This window comes from Perissodus microlepis, chromosome 6, assembly GCF_051167445.1.
Source record: "Perissodus microlepis isolate ML-2025 ecotype Zambia chromosome 6, ASM5116744v1, whole genome shotgun sequence".
NCBI lineage: Eukaryota > Metazoa > Chordata > Actinopteri > Cichliformes > Cichlidae > Perissodus > Perissodus microlepis.
Window position 1 is genome coordinate 13,435,001 of NC_140466.1, and position 12,287 is coordinate 13,447,287.

Consider the following 12,287-nt stretch of genomic DNA (forward strand, 5'->3'; position numbering starts at 1 on the left):
GACTTTTAGATGAGTTCCCGGACAGTATTTAAAAGAGACCACATTTCATTCTTCCTGCAAAATTAAGCTTTACTTCTCATGGTCAGTGACGAATAATGCTCTTCAAGACCTGAAGTAGCAGTAAGAGCTTTTAGCCCTCTTCCAGGAGGCTCATGTATGTCAGCCTCAGTGAAGAGAGTGAAGGTTGCAGAGCTTCGTCAGGGAAAGTGTGAAAGCTTCTCAGAAGAAACAGTTCCAAACAGGAGAATAAACCAGTTTCACATTGAATGTTTAGTTGAATGAGTTTTTATGAATGTGTTTAAAAGTAAAAATTAAAAAAAAAATTCTTTAGTACCAAACGGACTCATATATCCTCAGCTGTCCTTTCCCTCTTACCCAAACTGGTCATTTTGTTCCTGTTAAAAGGGAGTTTTTTCCCACTCTTAGCAAGTGTTGTCTCCCAGGGCGTAATCCATATGCTGTGGGTTTCTTTCTACTATTGTAGGGTCTTTTCCTTGCAATATAAAGTGCCTTGTACGTTGGGACTATATAAATAAAACTTAACTCAACTGAAATATTTCTGACTTTCTGCTGAACCACAAAAACTGATGAATGGCAAATCATGTTTCATTGTCAAGTTCACCCACCCCTTTGCAGATGGAGACAGCTTCTTTGGACATCGACTTGGGGTAGGACACATTGTGCTCCATAATGGACTGGAACAACTCATCCTCATCTTCACCATCAAATGGAGGCTGTGAGTCAAAAAAGACAATACTAAGTGTGTTAGGACACACAACATATAAATAAATGGTTGCTGCTCTCTAAACATTTGCGGTTTGTACTTTCTTTTATAGACAAGTAAACTCAACAGTTTTCTCTTATGAATAAAAAGAGAGCAGAAAAAACAGTTCAACTGAACAGAGCTACGTACAAATAAAGACAACAACAAAACACTAAGAACAATAAAGATATGAAAAATTATTATTAGTGGAGAATAAGTTTCATAGGAAGACCTTGCAGGGAAAAATGGGAGTGGATGACCCAGCTCTCTTCCCCTGCTCACTGGGTTGTTATCATCAGTAACCATAATGTGGGTGTTTTGACAGTCCATAAAATGAATTATTCGTCATTTCCACTCTGCTGGCCTCTTCGACTAGAGGTAGCCTGTCTGCGTCATGCCCCCTTTACCCAATTTCACACAAGGCAGGGACAGAGGAAGGGAACGTCTGAATAAAGCCTTTGTTAATTGTTTAACAGCCACTTGCTCTCTGAGTTAATTAGATTAACGTAAACAATACAATTATGCTTTTGCATTTACTCTGGGCCTTTTTAAAGATGCTTCACTTTGACTCAATAATGTCTTAAAGTGATTTAAAGTCATTTTTGCACTGATTCGTTGATGACTATGACACTATGAATTGTTATATATATTAATAAACAGTGTATTAAGTTAAAACAATTTAACCAACGTGTGGACCGTTATCATTTTCAGACTGATGCTATATTAGCATAACAGTAGATAATTAAGCTTCCCAAACACATCAGGGGTCAAAAAAGTTGGGTCAAGTTAGAAAATTTTACTGGCCTAGTTTGCACACAAATTATAATTTGAAGGAAGGAGAAAGTCTTAACTAGTAACTCCAGATGCAGTACATGAAAACCACCTCAGAAAACTTCATGTCCACCTTCTCTTGACTTGCAGTTATTCTAAAAGAAGCACTTCTGTACCAGCCAACATGTTATTGATGTGTTCACCTGAAGAATATTGACTCATGTCTCCTCACAGCACACCATGCTGCATCCATAAATAAACAAGAACAGTAGTACTGTAAAACAAACAAGCTCACCATAAGAAGACTTGAACCAACCAGTCTTGTTTAAGAGTAGAATTATGTCAAAATACTTGTCTGTCAAAGGGTTTGATGTACTATTATAATGTCATTTAGTGCTTGCCAGGTTTTCACTCTCAAAATGTGATGTTTTATGTTATTAGGATGTTCACAAAAGGACGGTAAGCCATAATATTGTGACTGCATAAAGAGATTTATATATGACTCTAAAACTAAACCTAATACATTAAAAGGTGTCTATATTAATATACCACGTGTTTATGATGATCTGGCGTTGAGATCTTTACTAACCATCACCATCTGAATTCATTTAGGCACCAGCAGAGCCGTGCTGCTTCTAAGATATGTGGGAAAAATGTAGGTGTGAGCAATCTATGAGAAACCTTGTTTCTGTGTGAAGGTGTTTTTCTGTAGACAGCAAAGTTCCATTGTGAAGGTGCATGTGGGTTTGTACCACTTACCTGTCCTGCCAGCATTTCATAGAGCAGAACTCCATATGCCCACCAGTCTACAGAGCGACCGTATGGCTGATATGCTATGATCTGTGGAGGAAAAACAATAGCAAAAAGTTAAGCTCAGTTTAATTTAAACGAGAAGTCTCTGTTTAAAAAAAGAAAAAAACAGGCCAAAGACAAACACTGACCTGCTGTTTTTCAAATGCATGGATAAGATTTGTAACCCTGACGTTTACTCTAAACTAAACCTCAACCTCAGTCACAGTCAGTCTCAGTCAAAATTTATCAGATAGAATTTCACATTTTTATAACATTTGATTCTTTCTGCTGGAAGAATTTTATAAATACTCTTAACTTTGAATCCACATTTTTGATCACAATCTGTAATAAAAGGCTCTACAGCCTAATATTTTCAGCTATACTTTAAGAAGTTGAGGTATTTAAGTTCGTCCATTTTGGTAAAATATTTATTTTTGTAAAAAAATAAAGTTTGAGAGTAAGAAAAATATGATTAAGCATGATAACCTAGATCACAGCATTGCAGCAGCCTATTAAATATTCTCTAAATATTCCAGTACACACTTTATGAACTAGAAATTTAACTTGATATTTTGTCTGTGCCCTTAACCTATACACCATGTAAGTAATATCTGTGAACATGTCTGCAACAATGTAAATAAAGATGATGTAATTATTAGAAAATTATTCTTCTGCAGATCCGTGTCCCTACAATACAAGCTGCATGAATGTGTATTAGCAGCTTAGTTGCTATACAAAACGACTCAAATTCACATCTACATTTTTACATATTTTTCACAAAAGGCACTTTCAGAATATCCTTGATGAGATGCTGGGCAGTAAAGAAGAAGGACAAACTGAATTCCTGTTAAAATTCTGCCTACATACATATAAAGTTTGACACCAGCTTTTAAAATAATTACTAATAAATTAAAAGCTCAAAGACTGGATTTGTACTTGTTTTCCTCTTTGTACCATAATTATACAGAGACGAGGTAAAGTTTAAAGCAAGAATATGATCACAGCCATAAAAGCTGCATGAACCCTGAGTCGCCTACATTTTAAATCACCTGCAACAATCAAATTATTTTTTGCTACGGCTGAACAAAGACGATAGGAAGCTCATATCTTGTGACAAGAAGGGAGCACAGGGCGCGTGGGACAGAAGCTGATAACGAATTACACAGCAGTATTCGTTTATAAGACACGCTCAGAGCTACAAGAGCAGTTTTAATACAACGATGTAGCAGCGGATGAAGCTGAAAACTGTTTTATACTTTTCCAAACACTGTTTGCACATTAAAAACACTCAACATTTATATTTTACTTAAATATTTGTTTTGTGAAGATAGACTACAGCTCAGGCTGTGACATAAAACACTAAGAGTGTATACGTCTCCAAGGGGAGCTCTTAGGAGGCTTCTTTTGACTGTGACATTTCCTTGAATGACAGAGAGATCCTCTGGGTTACACTGTCATGGCTAAAGGTTAATGCTTTCGCCTGTTCTGGCCACAGTAACGCCACCCAGAAGACACACACACTGTAGTTAAGCTTTACACTCAGTGACACATCAAATCGTTGCAATGGTTTGATGAAACATTAACACGCAGGCATATTGAGATTAAACATTCATGTACATACAGATAAATGAGAAACATGAAAAACAGGACGATTTGGTGATCTTTGTAAATAAATAAGCTTCGGTGTGCAACATGAGTGCTGGCGTACTGCTTTGCGTGCTTTCCTGAATAACGTCTGACCTCTGCTTCACACATGCCGCCCTGGGACACTCCTCGAGCTTAGTGCCACAACACATAAAAAAGACTGGACACCATATTGTACCTGAGAAAAGGAAAACTAACACAAAAAATAGAGAATGTATGTACTGTATGTACAGCAACACACAAATATAGTGGACGCATTTTGTCTAGGTGGGTGGAGGCAGATCAACCTTCACTGCATCACTTCAATGACCCTTGCCTTTCCCACAGGAGTCCACATACCTACACAAGCACACGCAGGTGGACAAACACCCCTCCAGCTCTGCACTGCAATGGGATTTTGCTGTCCTGAGGGTTGAATACAATCAGCTGGACAAATAGTGTGTCCACATGTTTCCCCTCACACAAAAGTCAAGCACGTGTATAGACTTGCATGCATATAAATGAATGTGAATGTTGCTACAGCGCTGGATGTTATAAAAAGGAAAAAACCCATTAATACAGCACAAAGATAATATCGTGAGCTGTGCTGTCACATTCAGTTTTTCGAGTATTTCCAGTGTTTGTTAAAAGATAAAGTACTGTGTTTACAAAGCAGCCATGTCATTATTTTTTCATAGTCCTTACACATGAAAGCCTCTTATATTAGTACGTCAATACTTGACTCTGGATATATCCAAAATGGATCTTGAGCGTAGCGCAAACAACATGGAAACCTTGCAAAACCTTTCACACGGTCATGTAATTCTATAAACACGTTTTGCAAATCCCCCAGTTTTCACAACTCTGCAGACGGCGAAGATGAGGGTTATTTTACTCATGTTGTTTAGCTGCTGCTGTCTGAAGCTAACATCCTGGGACAGAGGTTGACTGCTATCACATATACTCAAGATAAGCTGCCAGCTGAAGCAAATAGCTTCACTCAGCTCGGGGAGATGATTGCTGTTTTGAATAAGCAGATATGAGCTGCACACCTATGAGTACCTAGAGGAACTTCAAGACGTACTGCATATGTGGAGCAGATGATTGAGGTGTCAGTAGTACATAAAGTGCCTTTAATTACACTTAATTCTGTCTTTTGTTTTCTGCTGGCAGGAAAGCCTCTTTTCCCAACAACGATGTTTGGATTGACACCTGGAATGACAGGCGAGTTCAGGTATCTAACTTTTTTTTTTTATCACAAACTGCTTAATTTTGATTAGGCACCAAAACTATTTGATTAGAAGAAGATGAATATGGGTAAAAATACACACTTAACAACATAAGATTAAGGAGAAAATGGAGCTCACCTACTGGGGTACTGTGTGGTACTGTAGTAACTCCTAATCAGTGGGCTGGACAACGTGCAAATAAGGTCCTTTCCTATTATTTCCAGGAGCTGTATGGAGTCACTTGTCCTTTCTTGTGTCCAAAGTGTGAAGCAGATTAAATGAACTGTCATTGATCGAGTTAGTGAATATGTGGGATTCGCAATTATGTATCCTTTCATTTTTTAAATCTATCCATAACTTATTTGATTAAAATTCTCTCAGGAACACTTTAGTGAACGTAGGATTTTTATGCAGTAATGTATATTTAATGGCATTGCAGTGTTCTGGAAAGTCAGCAGGACTCCCTCACAGCATACATCACAGATCAATGCCATCGATTAGGTCAGAAATAACATGAAATGATGGACCAGTGGTGAATATGGGTTGAGAAACAACTCTATCCAGACTGAAGTACAACACAGTCAGCGGTGCTCTCCTGACTCAGTTTCTACAAAAGGTGAGAGGAGGTGCCATATGAGAGGAGTTGAAAAATAAAGTTGATGAAAAACAAGGTTGATTAAACAGCTGCAGCAGTGAAAGAAGTGAAGACAACGACTTAAGGTAGCCAGGAAGGATGAAGTTTATGTTGTTATATATTTACTGTTGCAGCTCTACTTTCTTTACTTTCATTAACATCATGTTTTTCTTTTGTCAACGTTGCACTTTCAGCTGTTTAACAGATTCTCGCTATACCTAAGAAGGTCATCACCAACCATGGTGATAGTTATGACTAGCTAATGTAACACAGTTGTTTTTATATAAGGGCTCAATGCCGCCTACATACTACTTGGCCTCTTGTTTTCTCTCCTCTTCCATTTCCAGTGTTCGATGAATCTGAGAAAATATGCATACTTTTGACCTTTCTGAGCCATTTCTCACTCTTTCTTTGTCACTGCTAAGGTGCTACTTCCCAAAGTAGGTGGGTTGACTAATTTCACCATATTACCATTTCACCATCTTGTTCTATGTCATCTACACTTGCTGATAACCACTCAAATATGGCAAAAAACCCAAAAATACTGCACTATGTTTTTAAATGAACGGATGCCTCCAATCAAATAGTTTCGAAATGTTTGCTCGCTCCCAAAAATCAATGTCAAACTGAATAATGTTTAAATGATGAATATCTGCATGTTTAAGGAGGCATGAAGCATGGTGCTATGAGAAGGTGAAAAGTGATAAGCTTTAATGCTTGGCTTTCTTTTGTGCTATGGTGAGAGGGCAGGAAGGTGCAGTAGGGAAAAGACCATTTCCCTGATCATGCTTCAGTGTTTTAATGAGCTCAAGGGTCAAAGACTCCACAGTAAGAGGAAACCTCCTGGTAAAATCCCTGAGCCTGTCTGTTCAAATCCTTCTCCCTGCAAGAAACATCCCGACCTTCGTTCTAACCCAACAACTGCCAACAAATTCACTCTGTTTCACTTAAGGTTTGCACTTCCACTGCTGAAGTCATTCAATATGCATGAAAAAGGAATCAGTCCATATCCTTGTAAACAGAAGCTCTATGAACATTTACCAAAAACCCCCAAAAAACCTCATTTTTGTTTTCCATTCAAATCTTAATTATAAAATTCTACCCATTTACTAAAAGGGAGCAGTTTTAGCTAACATAGTAAACTAGGTTAATGCCAGCCAGCACATCACCGAAGGACCTATTGTGACGAGGCACATTTGTTCCACTGTGTCACTGAAATTTGACCTCCCAGACTCCCTTGTATAGTTGTGTGCAATAAGCGGTTTAAGCGTGGAAAGAATGAAGACACATCAGGTCAATGTAGCAAGGAGATCTGCAGCCTCATGTCGGCTTGTATCATTGGAATGAAAGCAGAGAGGAAGAGAGACAGAAAGAGGGAGCGAGAAAAAGGGGAGGGATCGATTAAAAAAAGAGATCCAGATGGCATACGTACAATTAGATACAGGATGTTTTGTGCTCATTAGTTATGAAATCAAATATGTAGATACCCATAATCTAAAAAGGGGAAAATTGTTGCTGTGTCTCATGTGATTAAAATACTATAAAACATGATTTATTTTATTAGCAATCATTACGACGTTGAAGTTGGAGAAAGAGATGGTAAAAGGCGCAAGACGGCAGAGGAGTCAGGGAGAAAGTTGAGATTCCGCGAGATTAAGACAAGCAGAAAGAGAAAACACGGAAAATAAAAAATCAGTAACAGACTGTACAGATCAGTTTCAGGCCATCTGCAGAGAGCTGCACTAATGTGGTGCTGCTGTGACTTTCTGCCCTTGCCACCCATCGCCCGTCTGCAACAACACCGGCGGACAAACACAGTTTCAGGCACCGTGACCTTGGTAACCACCGTGACTCCGAACCACCCCGGTAAGTTTAGATCTTCAGATTTCCACCTAATCTGTATGCTTGTCTACCTTAGTGTTTGGAAAAAAACCTGATACCTGCATTAAGTTTTCACTCATTCTGCCAGGCAGCCAGTGATGGAGAGTCTGTGCTCTCTTCCTGCTTTATATTTTGCTTGTTGTACCAAACCCTGCAGCTGGGAGAGCTGATTCACTGATCATGAGTGAAAGAGGGCAGGAGAAAAAAATATTTTGTTCTTTCTTTTAGACGCTTAAACACGTTAAGTGTTTAGATTTTATAATTTGTCAGCATATGTGTATTCATTTATGCACCTCTGCTCGTGACCTGAAGAGCCTGTGTTTCTGAGTATATTTTGCATGTGTATGTGCGCTTGTGCACGGGCATTGCTGCAGACATCGCTCTCCCATTAGTCCTAATGCTACATGACAGTTCTGGATCAGACTGCTAGCTATTCAAGGCTACTCTGCTCACCACAGACACACATGCAAATGCACACAAGTACCAACCTATGCCCCTATAACCCTTGCTCTTCATGCACAGACGTGCAGTACAATGCACAGTACCACCCTCACGACCAACACTCTTACAGCGTGCTACATGAATATTTGCTGTGCCACTGCTGCTGTATCCCTCTGAGGGATGTGTGTGCTGTGGAGCAGATCAGCGCACATCAGACCTTGCTTTAGTGGTCTGTTTTTGAAAGAATTTCTTGGTACTGTATGTGCCTGTGCTGTGGATGGTTTCATTCACTGAGGATATTAATGAGCAGCCTTGGGGTTTACATGAGCATCCTACGGTGCAATATAAACAGCACCTTTCACGTGATCACAATGAATTGTGAGCTAAATTCAGTATTGACATGCCATGACTGTAGAGGCATGTGAGAAAATGCAGTTATATGAAAACCTTGAATATGTGAATTCTTTGGTATCCCTATAACAAATCCTGATCCCGATAATTTAGCATCGTTTCAACGCCACAGCCTACCTGAGTATCGTTGTTGACCATGTCCATCTCTTTAAGACCACAGTGTAATCATTTGCTGATGGCTGCTTACAGCAGAGTGATGCACAATGTCACAAAGTTCAAATCATCTCAAACTGGTTTGAAACTGTACAGTCACCAACCCTCATTCCAACAGAGCACCTCTGAGATGTGGTGATATGAGAGATTCACATCATGGATGTGCAGCCAATAAATCTGCAGCAACTGTGTGATGCTGTCACGTCTCCATGAACCAAAATGTCAGAGTAATGTCTCACAAAGGCGTTTCTGAAGGGAAAAAGGAGTCAAAACCCAGCAAAAACAAAGTATACCTAATAAAGTGTCTGGCCTCTTTCACCTGCTTTAACTCTGTTGCCAGGAGGATATGAATAAATTGTGAGATTATGATGTAATTAAGAGCAACCCTATTGAAAAATTGCAATGTAATGTAGTGTATATGGAGTATAATGTAGAAAACAGCTGCACGAGAAAATGTTTTACTCCTAATGCTAAACCTAAAAGATAATCTAGAATTTTTATAACATTTTATTGCAGTTAAATAAATAAAACGACAGACCTAAACTGCTGTCTGGATGTTTTCAGGCTGCCACCTTGTCTGCAGCATCCTCACATATTCATGCTCGCTGCGTTTGTCTCATCTGCTGCATCTTTCTCAGTTTCTCTTTTTCACCTTCTTCTTCCCCCCCTGACTTTTTTCTCACGACTCACTCACTTTTCCAACCATGGATGAAATGATTGTGTGAAACTACTAATAGCTTTTTTTCTGAAAAACACTAGTTTGGGGTGTTCGGTAATTGGCCGAGGGTTTAAATTGGAATTAGAGATGCCAAAGCATGTGGCCGGATGACACCTCTATCATGAGTCAGGGTTGCTATTTCAATCCTCCAACTTTTTGAAGAACAGCCACAAAAATATCTAAGCAACAAACTTTTCAAAGCTACAGTTAGGTCTGGACAAAGGCAAAAATTTGTGTCATTTTGCCTCTGTGGACCCCCTACACTGGATTTTAAATCAAACAAGTTGTAAGCAAAGAACTGCATTAACTGAATTACAGCCATTTTTATACAAAGAACTTAACTATATGCGCCTGTTACGATCTGACAAAGATTTTTTTGTAAATAAATGTATTTACCTCATGAAAATATGGAAAATCTAAGTATTGTTCATATGTATGGTTTGTAGTAAATGAATAATGTATCTTACATTAAATTCTCCCTGCCTTTGTTGAAATGTCACATACTGACACATTACAACAGAATATCACCTCAGAGACTGAAACTTCTCTAATGATTCAATTTATAATAAAACATTCTGACACCAACTGCTTTGCACTCCAGAGACGCGTCAGCAGAAAAGTAGACACCCTTTTCCTCCTGATGCCACACCGCACTGGGGGACGACTAGAGCACACAGGAAAACAGCCTGTGTCAGGCAACTCCGTAGCCTCAAATACTCTCCTGAAATGGACCCATTGTGAAGTCAATGTTTTTTTGATTCTTTCCTTTTATGTCAAGTTACAGTTTGTTTTGTCTGTCTGATCCTTCGCCTCTCTTCCTTGCTATCTGTTCTTCTCCGTGTCAAAGTCACTGAGGTGTAAAGTCACATCAGTGTGAGCATTCCTGCCAGACGGGAGCGACCGATGACTGCCTATATAGGTCAGAGTAAACAGAGCCAGCAATAAATGTGTTCCTGAACATATGAGCGTGTGTGTGTGTGTGTGTGTGTGTGTGTGTGTGTGTCTGGGCAAGCTGCAGGATAGCAGTAAAAGTAAAAGTAAGGCATCCTGTCACCTGTGTACTGTTAACCAGGGACCCACTTCCACAAAGAAATAAACTTCCTGACTGGTGGGTTGTATTTGAGCTCCTGTGTGTGAGAAAGTGTGAAAACACTTCTCATCTCACAGTTGTCTCAAGCATATACAAAACTGCACTAACACAGCAACAAAGTTATACAATCACAATATGTAATGTTATATGGATAGCTGACGTAACCACTATGAGGGACTCCCCCTTGGGAATCCTTTGTCAAGAATATAAAATGTGTCACACAAGAGAGGCTCCCATATCATTAATAAACATATAATGAACTTTATAAATCCCATATTATGCTTTTTCTGTTTTTCCTTCCCCTTCAGCTATTTTTTTGTCAAGGCATAATGGGCATAATGGGCAACCAGTGGCCAAGCTGGCATTACATCGAATAGAACAAGGAGTTTCCACACCTAAATCCAGATGCACCAGGCTGCATTGCAGTCCATTCCTTCTTCAGTTAGAGCTGCTTCCATTAATGCCATCCCTGTCAGCTCAATCATTTTCTGTAAAATGGTAATAAAATGTGATAAAACTTGATGAACGCTCAAATTGTCTCGGTGTCCTTCATCTGAAATGACCAACAGGTGTTTTCTCAACCAGTGTCATGTCCACATTTGACATCCTCTCTTTCTCTTCTCTATTGTGTGCATTGTTTTTTTCCTTTTTCAGAATAAAAGACTTCACTGAATGTGACTTCGTTCCAAACAGATCAGTCGCACCCCACCCACTGAAAAGCCTGACATCACAAATCACTACAAAACTCATTAGACAAATCTTTGAACAGCTTTTGGGGGACAACAAATGAACAGAATGCCCCGTGGGAGTTACTTCAGGTCCGGCAAAAGCAGATTCTGTAGGAATGCAGGAACACAGAAAAGGCCAGTGCATTTATTTGTAGTGGATTCTTCTATCAGAAACACTTTAAGGAACACCTCGTCTCACTTTACCTTGTAAATGTCACCACTGTGAATCTAAGTCTCTTTAAGGTCACTCTCCAGCTAGCTACAGTGCTTTGGAGTGGGTGGATACACAGTGCAAATGTTTAACTGTTAAGACTATTAAGACTTAAATGGTTGGGTTTCTTAAGCTTAATAAAAACAATATATGCATAACTATGTGTTGATGCCCTATTTAACCTGCGAACACATCATGTGTGACTGTCATCAACGTGACTGTGTGATAGTCATGTGAGTGTAATACAAAAAAAAAATGTGTTTGACATAAAATATGTGTACTGCATGCGGTGCTATGGAAACAGTAGCTACTCCGGCCCCATACTGCGTCATCCCTGGCTGGTGCATTAGTGTCAGTCTGACTCGAGCGATCACAGCGTGTTCAGCCTGGCATCGTGGGTGGAATTAACCTCTCAGTCTATCAGAGAGGCTTTTTAGAGAGAATCGATAATCCAGCCCATCATTAAATAGAAGCCAGCAAACTGATAATGGTCAGAGAATTGGAAAAACTTAGTGCGTATGAACTTCTACAATTTGCACTGGTTGCATTAAATGAATCAGAGGAATTGTTCTTTTTATGCCAAAAAGGGCTTACTTGCATTTGCTTTGAATGCAATGTGTTAAAAAATACAATAACAGCAATTATTAACAAAAAAATGTAAATACATATTTAAGAATGATTAAATTCAGCATTAATTAATAAATGACTAATGCACCCGTTTGCTGTCATTTTTGATCTTTGTTAATAATAAGACAGGTGAAACAAACAGAAAAAATGCAGCATATATTATATACACTGGATATATGCTGCATTTTTTCTGTTTGTTTCACCTGTTTTAAGAA

The 12,287-nt window shown here is 39.0% G+C and overlaps 1 protein-coding gene across 3 annotated transcripts in view; it reads right to left on the reverse strand.

The window, feature by feature from the left end:
• prkcaa (protein kinase C, alpha, a) overlaps window positions 1-12,287 on the reverse strand; it is a 133,617-nt gene that overhangs the window by 18,442 nt on the left and 102,888 nt on the right. For all 3 annotated transcript variants that reach the window (XM_084930877.1, XM_084930875.1, XM_084930876.1), the window contains 2 exons: window positions 2,294-2,374; window positions 627-734 (listed from right to left, as the gene is read on the reverse strand). In XM_084930877.1, coding sequence (XP_084787003.1) covers window positions 627-734; window positions 2,294-2,374 — 189 coding nt within the window. The remainder of the gene's footprint in view (window positions 1-626; window positions 735-2,293; window positions 2,375-12,287) is intronic.